Source organism: Giraffa tippelskirchi, chromosome 1, assembly GCF_054371585.1.
Source record: "Giraffa tippelskirchi isolate mGirTip1 chromosome 1, T2T-mGirTip1v1.2.pri, whole genome shotgun sequence".
NCBI classification, from domain to species: Eukaryota; Metazoa; Chordata; class Mammalia; order Artiodactyla; family Giraffidae; genus Giraffa; species Giraffa tippelskirchi.
In genome coordinates, this window is record NC_137275.1 from 143,500,684 (window position 1) to 143,520,549 (window position 19,866).

The 19,866-nt window shown below is 39.8% G+C and overlaps 1 protein-coding gene across 12 annotated transcripts in view; it reads right to left on the minus strand.

The window, feature by feature from the left end:
* Positions 1–19,866, minus strand: part of FOCAD (focadhesin) — a 301,886-nt gene that overhangs the window by 16,647 nt on the left and 265,373 nt on the right. For 10 of the 12 annotated variants that reach the window (XM_081569987.1, XM_081569967.1, XM_081569963.1 and 7 more), the window contains 2 exons: positions 18,578–18,658; positions 1,982–2,110 (listed from right to left, as the gene is read on the minus strand). In XM_081569987.1, coding sequence (XP_081426113.1) covers positions 1,982–2,110; positions 18,578–18,658 — 210 coding nt within the window. Of the gene's footprint in view, positions 1–1,981; positions 2,111–18,573; positions 18,659–19,866 lie in introns of all 12 variants that reach the window. The other 2 variants (XR_014076742.1, XR_014076743.1) reach the window with 1 other exon arrangement.

Genomic DNA, 19,866 nt, shown 5'->3' on the forward strand with positions numbered 1-19,866 from the left:
AAACAAATGAATGTATCTACTGGATTAGAGGCCTGAGTCTTGGAACTGGTAAGGATCTTGAACTAGCTTGGCAAATTTCTCTTACAATGTCCAGACAAACCCAAAGACTCAAATACTATTAAAAATTTGAGAAAATTCTAGCTAAAAATCTCATTTCTATTTTTTCTCTCCTCTCCACCTTGCATTCAGTACATAGACAAATCCAGATCTGGAAGGATTTAAAGATGTCACATTCTCTAATGATCCAGTCTTTTTTAAGCCCGATCCCCATCAGCAGATACATCTTCCTAACCAGGCCTTTTCTTCTTTTTACTAAAATACTAACATCTTCAACATAGCACATAAAAGTGGGGAGGGGCAGGGGAACATAGTTTTCAAATGAAATCTCTGGATATATAGTATGGTGACACCATATCTTACATAGGATTAGGTTCAAATGAAAGCACTCAAATGAAAAACTGTGTTTAGTTAAAATCATCTTTGATTATCCCGTAAATTGCACATAAATTATAGTATACAAATCTTTTTGTATATCATATGTAAGTAAGCACCTACTGTAAATAACAGAGCATTCATGGCAAACACACACACACACACACACACACACACACATATATATCCATAATTTATAGCACTGTTAAAGTTGTTCTCGCTCCCTCTTTTTTGGAGGTGGGGGTGCAAATATTGATATATGAAGCTAAATTTCCATATGCTAATATGCTAGCTCCATCATCGAATTTGCTTTGGACAAACAGAGGTGTGCATTCCCTTTACCTCTCACCACACAGTACCCAGGATAAACAGAATAATCTCTCTACATCTAATCTCTGGAATTTGTGAATATGTTCCCTTGCTTGGCAAAGGAACTTTGCAGATGTGATTACGGTTAAAGACCTGGAGATGGGGAGATTACCCTGGATTATTCAAAGGGACCCATTAATCACATGAATCCTTACAAGTGGAAAACCTTTCCTGCCTTCAGAGAATCCGAAAGATGACAGCATGAGGATTCTTTAGCCCTCTGCTGCTTGCTTTGAAGACAAAGAAAGGGAGCCATAAGCCAAGGAGTGGGCATCCTCTAGAAGCTGGGAAAGGGAGGGGAATGGATTCTCCCCATCTCAGTCTGTTTGGACTGCTATTACAAAACACTACAGACTGGGTGGTTTATAAACAACAGAGACTTATTTCTCACAGTTCTGGTGGCTGGAAGTCCAAGATCAGGGTGTCAGCATGGTTGGGTGTCTGGTGATAGCCCTTTTCTGAGTTGCAGTCTGCTGGCTTCTTTCTGTGTCTTCACAGTGTGGACTGAGAAGTTTTGTGGACCTCTTTTAGAAGGACATTAATTACATTCATGAGGGTTCCTCATGACCTAATTGCCCTTGAAGGACCCACCCCCTAATACCATCACACTGAGGGTTAGGATTTCAACATATGAATTTTCAGGGAACAGAAACTTTCAAGCCACATCACTGTCCTGGGCAACAAAGGAAGGAATGTTGTTCTGTTGATACCCTGATCGTAGTGAAGTGAGATCTATGTTGGACTTCTGACTTACAGAACTATAAGATAATAAATCTGTATAGTTTCAAGTCACTAAGTCTGTGGTAATTTGTTACAGCAGCAACAGAAAACTAATACAGCATCCCATAGGGCATTTTGTTGAAACCTGGAGCTCTGGAAGTGCAGTCTGATAACCATCAAATCAGGCTTTCTGTGATCTACACTGCACACCCAGCAGCATGCACATCTCAGTCAAGTTCTGTTTTGATGAGTGCCTCTGGTATATGTCTTCAAACCTCCTCCTCCTCAGCTATTTAAAAAGTGACTCAGTGAAGTAACCCAGCTGTCCCACCCAAGAAGACAAACCTTAAGTTCCCAGAGGTCCATCTAGTCACTATCAATTGTGACAAAAAACCTCACTTTCTATTCAGGACACAACCTAAAAGCAGAGTCTGAAGACCTGAAAACATGTGCTATTTACCAAAGTTTAGCCTCAGAAGTGGAGAGAGGAGAGCAGCCCAGTTCACAGGAGGATACTGGTGGTTTTCTCCAACCGTTGCTATGGGTTTCATCACAACTTTGAGAAGGGAAGGGGGCACAGATTCAGGACCTGCAACAGAAAGGAAAAAAAATAATAAAACACCTCAATAGCATCATGAGAGTGAAAGATGCCAACTTTCCCTGCTTTCTACTCATTTCAAAGGATTTGGTATCAGAGCTTCAACTGTGTTCAACTTTTCAATTCTGTGCCCTTAAAGTCAATCCCACTTGCTACAAACTTTGCTCCCTCTATTCTCCTTTCTCTTATTTGTTTTCAGTCTTTCCTTCTTGTCTGGAGAGGAATGTTCCACATTGCTAATTAACTCTCTTCCATGCTCTCGCATATCTTTTCATTGAACTGCCTAAAAAGAGTAACTCACTCTATGTTACTGCCTTATCCCTCACTCATTCCTTAATCTACTTCCAGGAGAGGAGATAATTACTGCCACTCAGGTCTATCCCCTTCTCAGGACAGAGGGTTACTTCGGTCCTCGTGGCTCTAAATGGTTACGCTCTGTCCCATGCACTCCTTGCTTCTTCATCTCCTCAGCTTGTGCCGTGGCTGACGGCTCTACAGGTGAACATAACATAATAGCTAATCCATAGATTAACCAGCTATCTAAGTCACAGCACCATGACTTTAGTGATATATTCTTTTTTTTAAGAAAATTTTTTTTCAGGTGGGAGGTAATTTGAAATTGAAAAAAATCAGATCTCAAGCAGTTTTGAGTGGAGCCAAAAGGTAAAGCCAAGGTTGGAGTAGCCAGTGATGATCATGAAGAAGTGAAGTTACAAGGAGGTCAGAAATGATGTATGAAAAACTAGGAGACCAAGAAGGAGAAGTAAAAGCAGCAGCAGGATCAATATAGGCAGCAGAAGGGAAATCAGCATTAGCAGAAAGAGAAGCAGATTAGCAAAAGGAAAAAAAAAAAGCAGGGGTGGAATCAGAAGACAAAGCAGCAGCAGACCCAGAAACAGGGGAAAGCCAAGATGGGGGGGGCAGGGCCAGCAAGAGGAGAAACAGCTACAGAAAGAAGTGTGGGAAAAGGAAGAGTACAGGAGAAAGGAGAAGCAGAGGCAGGAAAGCAGCAAAATCAGCAGACTCTGAAAAGTGGGAAAGCAGAAGAGGGGACAGTGTCAGCAAAAAGAGAAATAGTTGCCAAAAGGAGAAGCATGGAAAAAGGAGAAGCACAGGCAAAAGGAGAAGCAGAGGTAGAACAAGCATCAGAATCAGCAGACCATGAAAAGCGGGAAGCAGAAGAAGGGACAGAGTCAGCAAAAGAAAAACAGCTGCTGAAAGGAGAAGCACAGGGAAAGGAGAAGCATAGGCAAAAGAAGAAGCAGAGGCAGAACAAGCAGCAGCATTAGGAGACCACAAAAAGTGGGAAAGCAGAAGAGGGAACAGAGTCAGCAAAAAGAGAAACAGCTGCCGAAAGGAGAAGCATGGAAAAAGGAGAAGCAAAGGCAAAAGGAGAAGCAGAGGCAGAACAAGCATCGGAATCAGCAAACCATGAAAAGTGGGAAAGCAGAAGTGGAGATATAATCAGCAAAGAGAAACAGCTGCCAAAAGGAGAAGCATGGGAAAAGGAGAAGCACAGGAGAAAGGAGAAGCAGAGGCAGAACAAGCAGCAGAATCAGCAGACTCTGAAAAGTGGAAGAGCAGAAGTGGGGACAGAGTCAGCAAAAAGAGAAACAGCTGCCAAAAGGAGAAGCATGGGACAAGGAGAAGTGCAGGAGAAAGGAGAAGCAGAGGCAGAACAAGCAGCAGAATCAGTAGATCATGAAAAGTGGGAAAGCAGAAGTGGGGATAGAATCAGCAAAAGGAAACAGCTGCCAAAAGGAGAAGCATGGGAAAAGGAGAAGTGCAGGAGAAAGGAGAAGCCGAGGCAGAAGCAGCAGCAAAATCATCAGACCATAAGTGGGGAAACAGAAGTGGGGATAGAGTCAGGAAAAAGAAAACCAGCTGCAAAAAGGAAAAGCATGGGAAAAGGAGAAGCTAAGGTGGAAAAAGCAGCAGAATCAGCAGACCCTGAAAAAGGGAGAAACAGAAGTAGGGCAGAGTCAGCAATGAAAAACTAGCTACTAAAAGGAGCATAGAAAAATGGGGAGGTGTATGCAGAATCAGCAAGAAAAGTAGAATTAGTAGAAGTAGAAAAACAGGGAGAAGCAGAACCAGAAACAGATGCAACAAAAGGTCAAATAATTGAAGAAATGAAAGCATAGGAAAAGAGAGAAACATATAAAAATGGACAGAATTTGAATAGACATTTTCCCAAAGATGGTACACAAATGGCCAAAAAAGATACGAAAAGATGCTCAACATTACTAATCATCAAAAAATGCAAACTGAGACCACAATAAGATATCACCTTATACATATTAGGATGGCTACTATTCGGAAACAAAAAAAGAATAAGAAGAAAAAAATAACAAGTGTTGGCAAGAATGTGAGGAAACTAGAACACTTATACACTTTCGGTGGGATTATAAAACAGAAGAACCATGATGGAAAACAGTAAGATGACTCCTCAGAAAATTAAAAATAGACCTACCTTATGACCTAGCAATTCCACTTCCAAAATTGAAAGTAGAGTTTCAAAGAGACATTTGTATGCTCATATTCGTACTATTCACAATAGCCAAGAGCAACCCAAACGTCCATTGATGGATAAGTGTATAAACAAAATGTGATATATACATAAAGTGGAATAGTATTCAACTTTAAAAAGAAGAGAAATGCTGTTATATACTACAATGTGTCCTCAACTTTGAGGACACTACGCAGAGATAAACCTGTCGCAATAAGACAAATACTATATCAGCTCAGTAGTTGCTCAGTTGTGTCTGACTCCTTGTGACCCCATGGACTGTAGTGCGCCAGGCTTCCCTGTCCATCACCAACTCCCGGAGCTTGCTCAAACTCATGTCCAAGGAGTTGGTGTTGCCATCCAACCACCTTGTCCTCTGTCATCCCTTTTTCCTCCTGCCTTCAATCTTTCCCAGCATCAGGGTCTTTTCCAATGAGTCAGTTCTTCATCACATGGCCAATTATTGGAGCTTCAGCATCAGCATCAGTCTTTCCAATGAATATTCAGGACTGATTTCCTTTAGGATGGACTGATTTGATCTCCTTGCAGCCCAAGGAACTCTCAAGAGTCTTCTCCAAGTGAAAAACATGGAGTGAAAGTGAAAGTTGCTCAGTTGTGTCTGAGTCTTTGCAACCCCATGAACTGTATGGAATTCTCTAGGCCAGAATACTGGAGTGGTTAGCCTTTCCCTTCTCCAGGGGATCTTCCCAACCCAGGGATTGAACCCAGGTCTCCCACATTACAGGCAGATTCTTTATCAACCGAGCTATCAGGGAAGCCCATTTCTCTCCAACACCACAGTTCAAAAACATCAATTCTTTGGCACTCAGCTTTCTTTATAGTCCATCTCTCACATCCATACATGACTACTGGAAAACCATGGCTTTGACTAGATGGGCCTTGGTCAGCAAAGTAATGTCTCTGCTTTTTAATATGGTTCTAGGTTGGTCATAGCTTTTCTTCCAAATGCTATGATTCCACTTAAATCCAGCAAGTAGAATAGTTAAATTAACAGACAGGGAAGGTAGAATAGTGGTTACCAGGATCAGGAAAGGAAGAAAGGGTAGTTCTTGCTTAATGCGGTACAAAGTTTAGTTTTGCAAGATAAAAACATTCCAGAGATTAGTTTCACAATGATGTGAATACAGTGTAATCCTATATAAATGTATTCTTAAAAATGGTTACGATGGCAAATTTTATGTTTTTTATACTTTAACAAAGTTAAAAAAAGGGGGGGACTTTTGGTTTTCAGTTCTACATGTAAGAAGCTTGGCAATTACCACTCTATTATAAACGTAAAAAGCTAAACAGACTGAAGAATCAACAACTCTCTTGGATCCTTAAGAAAGGGAAGAGCACAGGGCAAGATGCTGTCTCCAAGACCAGAGAGACAAACAGATGAATACAGGGAGTCATGGCTGATCTGAGCAGAAACTCAGAGTGGAAAATGCTGCTTGGACAGTGCTGGGGCAGGAAAATCTGAACTACATTTTGTGAAATGCTGGAGGCTCTATGCAGACAAATCCTATGCCAACAAATTTGATAACCTAGATGAAAACTATCTACAGACTCAACACAATACCCATAAAATTTCAACAACTTTTTTGCAGAAATGGAAAAGCTCATTCTCAAATTTATATGAAATTGCAAAGGGGGCCCAAATAGTCAAAACAATCTCAAAAAAGAAAAACTTAAGGAACTCACACACATACCAATTTCAAAACTTACTACAGAGATATAGTAATCAAAACAGTGTGGTACTGGCAAATCTAAGGATAGACATATATTAAAAATGGAATAGAATTGGGAGGCCAGAAATAAACCCAAACATTTATGGTTAATTGATTTTTGACAAGGGTGCTAAGACCACTCAACAGAAGAATGAAGGTGTCTCTTCAACAAACACTGCTGGGATGACTAGATATCCACATGCAAATAATGAAGCTGGATCCCTACTAATACTAATACCATACAGGAAAACTAACTTAAAGTAAAATGAAGTTGCTCAGTGTCCGACTCTTTGCGACCCCTTGGACTGTAGCCCACCAGGCGCCTCCATCCATGGGATTTTCCAGGCAAGAATACTGGAGTGGGTTGCCATTTCCTTCTCCAGGAGATCTTCCCGACCCAGGGATTGAACCCAGGTCTCCAGCATTGTAGGCAGATGCTTTACTGTCTGAGCCACAGGGAAGTCCAACTTAAAGTAGATCAGTGATAATACAAGAAACTATAAAACTCATAGAAGAAAACACAGAGATAAGTCTATTGATCTGGTCATGGATTCTTAGCAATGACCAAAAACGTGAGCAACAAAAGGAAAAAAATAAATTGGATTGGGGGTGATGAACATTGTTCTGCAATTTGATACTGGTGACACTTGCATAATATTGTGAATGTACTAAATGCCACTGAATTGTAGACTTTAAATGGTTACAATGGTAAATTTTATGTTATATGTATTTCAGCACACACACACAAACACAAAAGAAGAGAAAGGGATGAAGCAGTCTTTGGGAAGAAAGGCAGGATCCATGGAAGATATTGATATGATGCAGCCCTGGCAAGGTAGGCAGAAAGAGCAAGATGAAGTCTTGATGCCTGATATCTTTCTGCCTCTGATACTCTGAGGGTTGAGAATAGTATCTGTCCTTATATTTCTGAGAAATCTATGAATTCTTGCAGTAAATACTGAGTCACTTGAAGTGAGTCACTGTTTTCTATAATAAAAAGCACTGTAACATAATTTCTATCACTGCCTATGCTCATTTACTCATAAATTCACAGACTACTTATGCATTGATGACTAGTAAACCCATCCTTCTAATCCAGGCCTTTCTCTGATGTTTTAGAACGTCAGCTATCTCAAGAATCAGCATGTTTTCTTAGTAGTCACCAACAAACCTCCTTATCTTTGCCTCTGCTGACTTGGGAAGGTAAAACTAGTAGTGTGCTTTCCAGTGCTGTTTTTCTCCCTGCCAACAAACACTTTTTTGCTTTTTGAAAACATTAAAAGCTCAACACATCTGCCACTCTTCCATGCTGTGTTACCAGTAACTGAAGCTTTATTTCTATTTCACCTTGTGATGTAATACTAGGAGTATAGGAAATATTATCAGGGAGTTAACTATTGCTATTACAAGGAGAGGAATTTCTAACCAAAAAAAAGTAAATACATTCATAAACACACAACTAAGGATCTACTAGCTACCAGACAGTGGAAACAGTGTTGAACATGGGAGAAGAGGTCACCGTGGAGCTGACATTCTAGTGAGAGGACAAACGGACAAGGAAAAATCAGGTGTGATTAAAAAAAAATGCTGTGATAGGAATTACCTGGTTGGGTATTCACATAATTCTATACTGATTATACACACATGGTGACTGTCCACACACAAAGTTGGCTGCAAATTGGGGTCTTTGATTTCACAAAACAACAATAACAACAAAAAAATTTAAGATGCTTTTTGGGGGACTTTTGGCTCACAATTCACAGAAATAGTCTGATGAATTGGCAGATAGTATAGTGACAATCTGGGCATACAATTATTCTTCTCTCCTATTAAGGACATAAATCCAATTCTATATTGGAAATCTTTTAATTCATAAGCAGATTTCTATTAAATTTTTTCTCAGATCAAGTGTTTTTACAATTATATAAAATTATATTCCAGTTCCTTCTACAGAATTCACTAGGAAATTTGCAGTTTCCAGAGGATCTAGAGAATCAGGAAAGACATTAAACCTGTCCTCTAAACCAGGACTCAATGTGAAATATGACTATTTTCTAGATCCTTTATTGCTTAGGGACTTCCCTTGTGGCGTAGCTGGTAAAAAATCCGCCTGCAATGTGGGAGACCTGGGTTCGATGCCTGGGTTGGGAAGATCCCCTGGAGAAGGGAAAGGCTACCCACTCCAGTATTCTGGCCTAGAGAATTCCATAGACTGTATAGTCCATGGGGTCGTAAAGGGTCGGACACGACCGAGTGACTTTCACTTCATTTCACTTATTGTTTAGACAATGAGCTCTCCCTTGACAGGACAACAGAACTTTCACCAGTACCTGCACATTACTATCTACACACTTTGTATGTTGTTTCTATACTCTTTAGACTTGACCTAATATACAAGCTTCACTGGTGGTGAGAGGGTAACAGACAGGAAGGCCAGGGGTCTCCAAATGGAGGAAACAGGCTGCAAGCGTCAGACATTTCTTATATCTCTCTTAATGGGCAGGAGGAAACAAACAAGTGTTAGATTTTTTCCCCTTCTCTATACAAATTTAAAAGGAGGTTTCTCTTAAAATTCTGTGTGGCCATGATGACACCTGGCTCCACCAGAACTTTTCTCAAACCTTGTGCTAACCAGTGTGTTTTTCTTATGGAAATGTTTGTCTTAAGCTATGTTAATGAACTATGTATTTACCCTAGACTCTGTCTTTCTTCAAGTTGGTTCCACCTAAGACTCAGAACCTATTTGACAAACCTGTATGTTTTACTCATACATTGTTCTCCTAATCTAATCATTTTATGGCCTGGGATGACTCATCTGGTGCCAATGTTATCTCAAAATGCATGTTGTGGGTGAGGGGACTGGTGCCACTCTCAGTTTTGAGAAATCTCCTTTCTATAATTAACAGCTTGCTAGTAGCTAGCTAGTGGCTAGTAGCTAGCTAGTTGCTAGCAGGGGGGCACTCTTTCTGCCCCCTTCTGATGTCTGTGTCAGAAGCTTTCTCTATCTCTTTTATACTTTGGTGGTAGTTTAGTCGCTAAGTGGTGTTTGACTCTTGCGACCCCATGGACTGTAGCCTGCCAGGCTCCTCTGTCCACAGGGATTCTCCAGGTAAGAATACTGGAGTGGGTTGCCATTTCCTTCTCCAGGGGATCTTCCCGACCCAGGAATTGAACCCAGGTCTCCTGCATTGCAGGCAGATTCTTTACCGACTGAGCTCCAAGGGAAGATATCTATACTTAACACTTTAATAAAACTTTATTACACAAAAGCTCTGAGCAATCAAGCCTCGTCTCTGGCCGCAAATTGAATTCTTCTCCTCTGGAGGCCAAGAATCCCAGGGTCTTTCGTGGTTCAGCAACAACCTTTCAGTGGCTCAGATGGTAACGGATCTGCCTGCAACGTGGGAGACGTGGGTTCAATCTTTGAGTCGGGAAGATCCCCTGGAGAAAGAAATGGAAACCCACTCCTGTATTCTTGCCTGGAGAATTCCATAGACAGAGGAGCCTGGTGGGTCACAGTCTATGGGATGGCAAAGAGTCAGACACGACTGACTGAGCGACTCAGTCAGACTGAGCTACTAACAAACAAACAAAACAATATACAAGCAAGTGTCAGAAATGAGAAGAACTTGTTAAATGGAGCACAGAAAATCCAGTAAGTGCTATCATGCAATACATCTTCCACTTTTCAAAAAAGCAGAGAATTAATATGGACTAACAGAGCTAGAATCACACAGACTTGTCCACTATATTTACAGGCAACTAATTCTGACATGACTAATTCTGGAATGAAAGAAATTATAGTAGATGTTAGGAATGGAGAAAATACCTGGTAGTTCTAAGCATGTGGGGGGAGGTACGGAGAGAGATGTAGCCCTAAAATGGGAGAACAAAGTCACATGGTTCTCTCCCCAGAGATCATCAGCATCAGACACAAGAATCCATACCTAGGGTATGGGAATGATCAGTTCCCTTATTACAGTGCTTGGTCTTTCACACAAGTGCCTCAGATAAAAAGAAATACTGGAATGCTTTATAGACAATGGATTTGGAACTCAGAAGGCCTAATAGTACTTGTTAAAAGGATCCAGATGTTTTAAAATCTGGTACAAAGTTGCTTTAAATCCCTCACCCAGTTGACAGCTTCAAAGAACCCTGATACAAATGGCATATCAGAACATAATGCATTACAACAGGACCCATTATCACACATACTTTGGCTACACAGAGGATCCGATCTCAACGCTATAATGTACATGCATAACCCTTATAGGAAAAGTCTGGTAACAAGTAGGCTAACAGTTGCTGGTGTGTCTATGCTCCATCACCAGAATGATGTCACTTATTTAGTGTGGATATATCTTTACCTTCTCCATCTTTAGCACTGTTTAGAAGAAATATATATATGTGTGTGTGTGTGTGTGTGTGTGTGTGTGTGTGTGTGTGTGTGTGTGTGTGTGTGTGTGTGTGTGTGTGTGTGTGTGTGTGTGCGTGTATGATTAAAGCAGTAGAACAACAAATATTTGAAAACCGTTAACATGCCAAGTACTCCGTACTAAGCATTTAGGATTAAACAAAAAAGCTCTTCCTGCCCTTGAGGAAATTATAATCTAATGGGAAAGATGGACTTTAAACAAAGAATCATAAATAATTAGCAGATAATTACACATATGTAAAGTACTATGAAAAACATAAAGGAACGTATCACATAGCAAATCTATACTAATCGGGGAACATCTGGGAATCCTCCCTTGCCTTCCACTGAGGAAAGGATGTTTAAAACAAGGTGGAAAGGATGAGCAGGATTTTTCTAGACAAAGTCCTTAGAAAACACAGGTAGACAATATAAAGACAGCAGGCATATTTTGGCAGATTAACAGATGCTAAGCCCCTTGCCAGGAACCACTATATAATCAAGATCAGTTTAGTTCAGTTCAGTCACTCAGTCACGTCTGACTCTTTGTGACCCCATGGACTGCAGCACGCCAGGCTTCCCTGTCCATCACCAACTCCCGGAGTTTGCTCAAACTCATGTTCATCAAGTCGGGTGATGCCATCCAACCATCTTGTCCTCTGTCTGCATTGCTAATCAAGATAGCTGTTGATAACAGTTGGTGATTCTGATGGTTCGGTCAGACACAAGAGTTGGTTGGATGTTCTGTCTTAGGACCAAGTACATCATCTGGTGTTACCAGAAACAAAAACATCCCTGAGCCCATGAACACCAGGAAGGCTGCCAAGCAGTGTGGCTGCCCAGTGGAAATCAGGGCCCAAGAGAGAGAAAGGCAGGTTTAGCAGGACTCTGGCAAATAAATTGAGAATAATGGGAGCTGGGTTTCTTAAAATCTAGAGGAGGCTACAAATAAGAAGAGGAAAATGCAGAAGGAAATCTGTGATACTGGTTTGGAGATATTGGTGTAAACTCATGGTTTTCAACACACATAGCTAGACATGAAAATACAGTCATATGTGCCAGAGAAAGAGAAGGGAGGGGAGGGAAGAAGAGAGAGGGGGAGAGACAAAACAAATTTTCTAAATGTTCACTGAAAGGGCCTAGGAGCATTGATTAACTCAGTAGTAATGTAATTTGTACTCAGATCTTGACTTCTAAATATCAGTTCAGTTCAGTTCAGTCGCTCAGTCGTGTCCGACTCTTTGCGACCCCATGAATCGCAGCACGCCAGGCCTCCCTGTCCATCACCAACTCCTGGAGTTTACCCAAACCCATGTCCATCGAGTCGGTGATGCTATCCAACCATCTTATCCTCTGTCGTCCCCTTCTCCTCCTGCCCCCAATCCTTCCCAGCATTAGGGTCTTCTCCAATGAGTCAACTCTTCACATGAGGTGGCCAAAGTATTGGAGTTTCAGCTTCAACATCAGTCCTTCCAATGAACACCCAGGACTGATCTCCCTTAGGATGGACTGGCTGGATCTCCTTGCAGTCCAAGGGACTCTCAAGAGTCTTCTCCAACACCACACTTCAAAAGCATCAATTCTTCGGCGCTCAGCTTTCTTCACCATCCAACTCTCACATCCATACACGACCACTGGAAAAACTATAGCCTTGACTAGACGGACCTTTGTTGGCAAAGTAATGTCTCTGCTTTTAAATATGCTATCTAGGTTGGTTATAACCTTCCTTCCAAGTACTAAGTGTCTTTTAATTTCATGGTTGCAATCACCATCAGCAGTGATTTTGGAGCCCAAAAAAATAAAGTCTGACATTGTTTCCACTGTTTCCCCATCTATTTGCCATGAAGTGATGGGACCAGATGCCATGATCTTAGTTTTCTGAATGTTGAGCTTTAAGCCAACTTTTTCACTCTCCTCCTTCACCTTCATCAAGAGGCTCTTCAGTTCTTCTTCACTCTCTGCCATAAGGGTGGTGTCATCTGCATATCTGAGGTTATTGATATTTCTCCCGGCAATCTTGATTCCAGCTTGTGTTTCTTCCAGCCCAGCATTTCTCATGATGTACTCTGCATATAAGTTAAATATCATTCTCCACTAAAAGACACTTGAGTTCTTAGGCTACTACAAGTCTGAGGATAAAATAAGATGAACCAAGAACATCTTTGTGTGCCATAAACAAAAGGATGTACTCAAAGAATGATGAGGTTATCTCAGAAGGACACAAGAGTCAGAGGCTCTTATCTAATCTGGAACAATTTGAAGACAATTCAAAATAATGAATAACTGAATAATAACTAAACACAGTAGGAGTTTAGTGGTCCATATCAAAAGAAAGACAGACAGAAAGAAAGAAGAAGAAAGACAGGAAGGAAGCACAGAAAGAAGGGGAGGCAGCTTTTCCTTACATGAGAAAGTCTACAAAAAAATGTAAATGGGATAATGGAATGTTCTTTCTCTTACTTATAGCTTGTAGGTTTATGTACTTCCCTGTGTGTGTGTGCTCAGTCGGGTTTGACTCTTTGTGACCCCAGGGTCTGTAGCCCGCCAGACTTCTCTGTCCATGGGATTATCCCGGCAAGAATACTGGAGTGGATTGCTATTTTCTCCTGCAGGGGATCTTCACTACCCAGGGACTGAATCTGCATCTACTGTGTCTCCTGCACTGGCAGGCAGATTCTTTACCGCTGAGCCATCTGGGGAGCCCCCAAAAGAAAGTCTAACATTTAATTAAAAAAAGAAACCACATCTCAAATAGTAAACACATACAAAAATGTTCATTCCTTCTGACAACGAATGCAAATTAGCCTTAAGGCATCATTTTATACCTGCCTGGCTTTTATTATAGTCATTTGTTTATCTAAATGACAGTTTGCTTTGTAATGTGATAACTAGAAAGGGTTTATTCTTTATTTGTTTTCTAAGCACTGTTATATAAAATGACTCATAAACTCATAATCCTTACAAAAACTCTAGAAAGAAGATTCAATTATTTTTTCCACTTTACAAAAGCAATTGAGCCTTACAGACTTAAGCAGCTTGCCTGAAGTGACACACCTGAGTAGCCATATAAGTGGGCTATGAACCCAGGCAGTCTGGCTCCCAAGCTTTTAACCTCTATGACAAGCTGCTATCCTATGCTATTTATACAGGGCCGATACTGAAACCTGATACAATCCTTCTGAAGAGCAATGAGGCCATGCCATCCTTATAGTCATCACATCCTCAGAGTCTAATTATAAATTGATGAGATTTTATCCTAAGGAAAGGTACATGCACAAGGATATTCTCTATTATGGAAACATTTTAGATGACCAATAAGGAAATGGGTTAATTATGATTCATCAACTTGACAGAACATTCTACAGTCAGTCATTTAAAAATGATAATTATGGAGATATATGGAAAACAGGGAAATGTTTACAATATTAAGTTAAAGAATACAAAGCGTATGGATACTGGGAAATATGTAAACACTGGATGTACATAAAAGGAACAAATTGAAAGGTAAAATTTTAAAATGATAATAGCTATTAGAAAGGGCTTCCCTGGGGGCTCAGATGGTAAAGAATCTGCCTGCAATGCAGGAGACCTGGGTTTGATCCCTGGGCCAAGAAGATATCTTGGAGAAGGGAATGGCAACCCACTTCAGTACTCTTGCCTGGAAAATTCTATGGACAGAGGAGCCTGGCAGGCTACAGTCCATGGGGTTTCAAAGAGCAACTAACATATGCTGAAAGCCATGGGATAATTGTTTACTCTTTCAAATATTTTTATGATGTTTACAACAACAAAAAATAGAAATTAAATACTCTCCCAACATACTCTATTAACACTAGTCTAGAGAGTGATGCAAGAATGCTCTTCATACTTTCCCAACCCTCCTTATGCAGGAGACTAGTGGTGATTATGTCCATTTACATAGAAACTTGTTATATATTTTTAAAAGACAATAAAATAATATACATTTTATAATTCAGTATAATCTAACACACACACAGCTAGAGGACACACACTGAAATATCTATTGAGGCTATCTCTAGGTGGTGAGATTACAGGGAATTCTTTCTTTTTCTTCATACTGTTTTTGAACTTCATGTTACACACACGTTGCTTTGCTCAGTTGTGTCTGACTCTTCACGACCCTATGGACTGTAGCCTGCCAGGCTCCTTTGTCCATGGAATCTTTCAGGTGAGAATCCTAGATGGGTTGCCATTTCCTCCTCCAGGGGATCTTCCCAACTCAGGGATCGAACTCGCGTCTCCTGAGTTGGCAGGCAGATTCTTTACCACTAGTGCCACCTGGGAAGCCCGTTATACATGTGTTCATTTCTAATAACCTCATAAAAAGAATTGTATTGGTAAGTTATTACTAAGCTAACCTATTTAAAAATAATATACTTTGGTAACCAACTTCATAATTTCAACAGAAAAACAGGACAGCTTTCTCATATCATTTATTCTATAACTTGGAGTTCATTAATTCTGTTTTTTTGGTTAGACTCATCAACAATTATATCTCATGCTAGTAATCCAAAAATGATCAGTCAACAATCTACCTACTTACAGTTTATGTACAAGCCCAACTCTTATACACTCAAATCACTGACCAATGAATCCATATCAAGAAGGAAATGCCATTCATACTGACTTAATTTTAAGGATTTAAATATGTTTTCCTTAAATTAATACTTCTTACTGTAAACTTTAAAGCCTAGTAGAAAAATCTTTAAAAGTCATATTCCATAGCAAGAGAATTGGTAAGAAAATAACCCTAAATTATTAGTGAAAGTGAAGTCGCTCAGTCATGTCCGACTCTTTGTGATCCCATGAACTATACAGTCTGGGGAATTCTCTAGGCCAGAATACTGGAGTGGGTAGCCTTTCCCTTCTCCAGGGGATCTTCCCAATGCAGGGATTGAACCCAGGTCTCCCCCATTGCAGGCGGATTCTTTACCAGCTGAGCCATGAGCACGGAGTCTTAGCCATTGGACCACCAGGGAAGTCCCCCTAAATTATTCGGTAGAAATATATAACATTATCACCAAAACCAAATGATGACTTTCAGTAAGTATTTTAAGACAGTTTAACTGTTTTATTTTAAAATTAGGAAAAATCTTGAAATATGAATATACTCTGAGGTTGAGAAAAAACAAATATCAGAAATCAGGAGAAAGAATAAATGAATAGAAAAGAAGGAAAAATAAGAGCCAAACTTAGAGGGTCTTAAGAAGAAAAAAATAATTCCAGAATAGGAGAAATTAGATTATAAGTAAATTTTAAGCCCAGTACAGTCAATAAATATCCATAGGAATAGATTATGATGATGACAAAGGTTAAGGAATATTACATCTGCCAGGAGGTGGGACTATTAGAGAAGAAAAGAAAATGTTATAGAGTATAGCAAAAAACCAGTTAAATTCAAAACTATTAACTGACGTCTTTCAAAACTGGAAGGAATCTTATCTATTCGGCATGGTTTTAAAAATGTAGGCCTGTGTGAAGGAATGGATGCTATGAACATCTGGTATGTTCTATTGCATGAGTATTAAAGTGGGCATCTAAAATGAGAAAAGTCCTAAACATGAGAACGCAGGCTAATATATTCACTGTCTCAGATCTGATTGGTTAAAATTGACATCATTTCATCCAATCTCATCCCGGTATATGTGTGGGTCAAGGATAACGTGTAACATTGTTCTTCCTCTCGTAAGTTATTAAACGGCGCACAGAGGCAATGGAGCCATGCTATCCCGAAAGTTTCCTCCCTTTTGCCTATGCCAAGCATGATTTTTATTCTCTCAAGCCATTTCTTCCTCAAAAGAGTTCACCAAAGTTGTCATCCTTCCTATCAGCAGCCCCACTGGGCTCTGATGAGTGACATCCAGACATTTAAACTCAAAAGCTGCCTCAGAAGGGAGTTATTAAAATTCAAATGAGCTGGGCATATTGAAGAAGAAAACACTCGTTTGCATGCACACCTCCGCATTTGGCCATCCCATTTAGACTCATAGAGCAGGGTCTGGTTTTGTCTTTGTAAATGGGCTTCCGAGGCGGAGGTCAGCCTCCCACGGCCCCCACTCCTCTGGGGTCATCATTAGTAATGTGTAAGGCTGAATAGATTTTCCTTGGAATCTAGTCAGGAAACCTGACAAAAAGGCAGCCCTCTCCCACAACCTGAAAATGCCAAAAATCTGATTGGTAATAAGGTATTTTTTAAATACTTCATTTACTTGTCTTCAAATAGCTTTAATAGCAAGATTTTACATAACATTTCTGATGCCAATTTCTGATGTTTTTCAGTTTTGGAACAGAATATTTCCTATTGTATCATGACAGACCAATCATAAAAATGTTACATTTTATCAAGAATTTTCCACAAGATTCGGAGAAAATTCACTTCTGCTAAGAAATATGAATCTAGGGAGTAAACTGTCATTTTAGTCACTAAAAAGGACTCTGTGTTTCATTTGGTTAAAGAATCTTATTTCTCATGGAAAAATCTCACATTAGCATCATTTAAAAAGTTCATAAGATATCAGTGAGCAAACTAACAAAAACAAACCAGCAAAAAACTAGAGCAAAAATGTATGTTCCCAGAATTATTCTAGCCATGGAAATTTTAGATGTTCCTTTAGTAAGAATTCAATTTCCTATTAATGGAGACATCTCTGCTACAATATCTACTTTAAAAAGACTTAATTTATGGTAATATATAAACAACTCCATATTATGTGTAATAAGTGACATGTTCACATATACACATATCTTGTGCGACAATGACGTAACATTATACCAAATTTTACTGAAGATATGAAAAGCAAGTTATGCTAACTCACAACTCTAGGATAACAGCACGATTTCTGGAACTCCAGAAACTAAGGGAATTTATGTCCAAGCTATGAAAGTAGTTTATAACTTGGAAGCTCCAGGGATTACTGTACCCAGTAGAAATTTAGACAACAGACATGACCTCTAATGTCCCTTACAATGGTAAGATTTTATTCTTTCATGACCTCCTTTAATCAAATTTTCTTCCTCCAGATGTCTTCATTTTAATTCGTTTAAAGACTTTTTGTCTAAAATTTGGATGGATTTGTTGTAATACAGGCATTGGTTTTGCCCAGACTGACACAACCAGCCCAACGAAGAATGAAATTAGCAAAACATCAATGAAAGAACAGTACATAAAACTGGTTCCTGAGCCACAACACACTCAGTTTGGATCTATTTTTTCCTCAAAGCATAAATTTATACATGTGTATCATTAACGTGCATTTATTTAAAAATTTATGTGGGATTATTTTGGCGCCAGTTAAAAACAAAAGCACTAAATCTTTGTCTTTCAGTTGTTGGTGGCAGCAACAAAGAATCACAAAGGCATTATTGTAGAGAAAAAGAACACAAGCTAAAATTAAGAACCACAGAGTGATCACACAACATAGAGTGATCACACACAGTTCAAGAAGACCTACTTCCAAGTCAGGTCCTGTAATACAAATGTTGTTTTCTTTTTTTAGGTCACACTCGTTTGAAATTGACAATAAAAGTAATGTGCACTTATACTTTTAAAATGGCCAAAAGGAAGATTAGATATCAGATTGGTAATTTCAAGAGGATATACAGTATGTATGTTTGTGTATCACTTATTTTGTAGTTGGTCTCCTAGTCAGCTCTACTGCAAAGATGATCTGGCAGGAGAAATTATTCACCCTTTCAGATTTGTATTGTTTAATCTACAGAAGCAAGCTTAGGGCATACAGACTTCACATGTAGAAAGAAAGAGTTCAAGAAATGTGCTCACTTGCCTTTTTTTCCTCCCGTAACGAAGAAGCCAATGGCTGCTCTAATAAAACTGCTTTCAGGCAAATAGCTGTAGTCAGTAGGAACTGTGGAGACAGAAAATGATCAAATTAACCAGTGAACTTGGCAGGACTAATGAAGGAAAGATAATGATCTCATGCTGCCATATCAACCTAGAGACAAAGCGGAAATGTTTATGCCATTAATCTCAGAACAATACTCTGTGGTTGCAACTAATTCTATTAGATTAAGTGGCTGGCCTTGAAGTAATCACTGAGACTATGCAAGCAAATCTAAAATGGTAGTAAATCTGGGAGGGGTTGAAAAAAACCATAGAAGATGAAAATTGTACTGAAGAGGTTTAAAAAAAGATACCCTTTTCCACTTTGGCACATCAATGAACTCCAATACAGTGAAGTCCTCTGCATTAGCAAGGAGTCCTCTGGACTTCTAAGCTGAGACCACCATTCTATGGGCTATCAAGGGCATCCTGAGTCACATACATGAACCATGGAAATACGTCAATCAGTATTAATACACGTCAGTCTCTTATTTCATGAGACAGGGACCTCTATGTGACCAACACATACAAAAAACCAGATGTGCCTGCTGACCTGAAATAGCGAAGCAGTGACATTTATGTTATTTGAGTCCTGGGAGTTTCCTTGATTCTTTTCCTCCTGGTTCCCCATATTGTTTCATGAGATGGTTTTTACTGGGATAGATGGCTCCACTGGAAAACTCCATCAGAAACAAGCAGTTGTATTTTTCCAGACACACAGTCATTTTGCTCCAAAGAACCTGAGTGTAAGATGATTCACTACAACTGACTTTGAATATATGTGGGCCAGACTATGTAGCCCATAGCATAACAATGACAAGCCTACGTAAAAAAGCAAAAGCCTGACATAAACATGCTATTTTTACCAGGACATTGAGAGACCACTGTCCTTCAGGACTAGCATTACCAAGGGTTTCCAATATGACAATGTTTTTTTTTTTTTTCCTTTTTTCAGTGTTAATATGACAGCTTCTCTGGTATCTCAGTTGGTAAAGAATCCGCCTACAATGCAGGAGACCCCGGTTCGATTCCTGGGTCAGGAAGATCCCCTGGAGAAGGGATAGGCTACCCTTTCCAGTATTCTTGGGCTTCCCTGGTGGCTCAGATGGTAAAGAATCTGCCTGCAATATGGGAGACCTGTGTTCAATCCCTGGGTTGGGAAGATCCCCTGGAGAAGGGAACAGCAGTATTCTTGCCCACTCCAGAATTCTTGCCTGGAGAATTCCATGGACA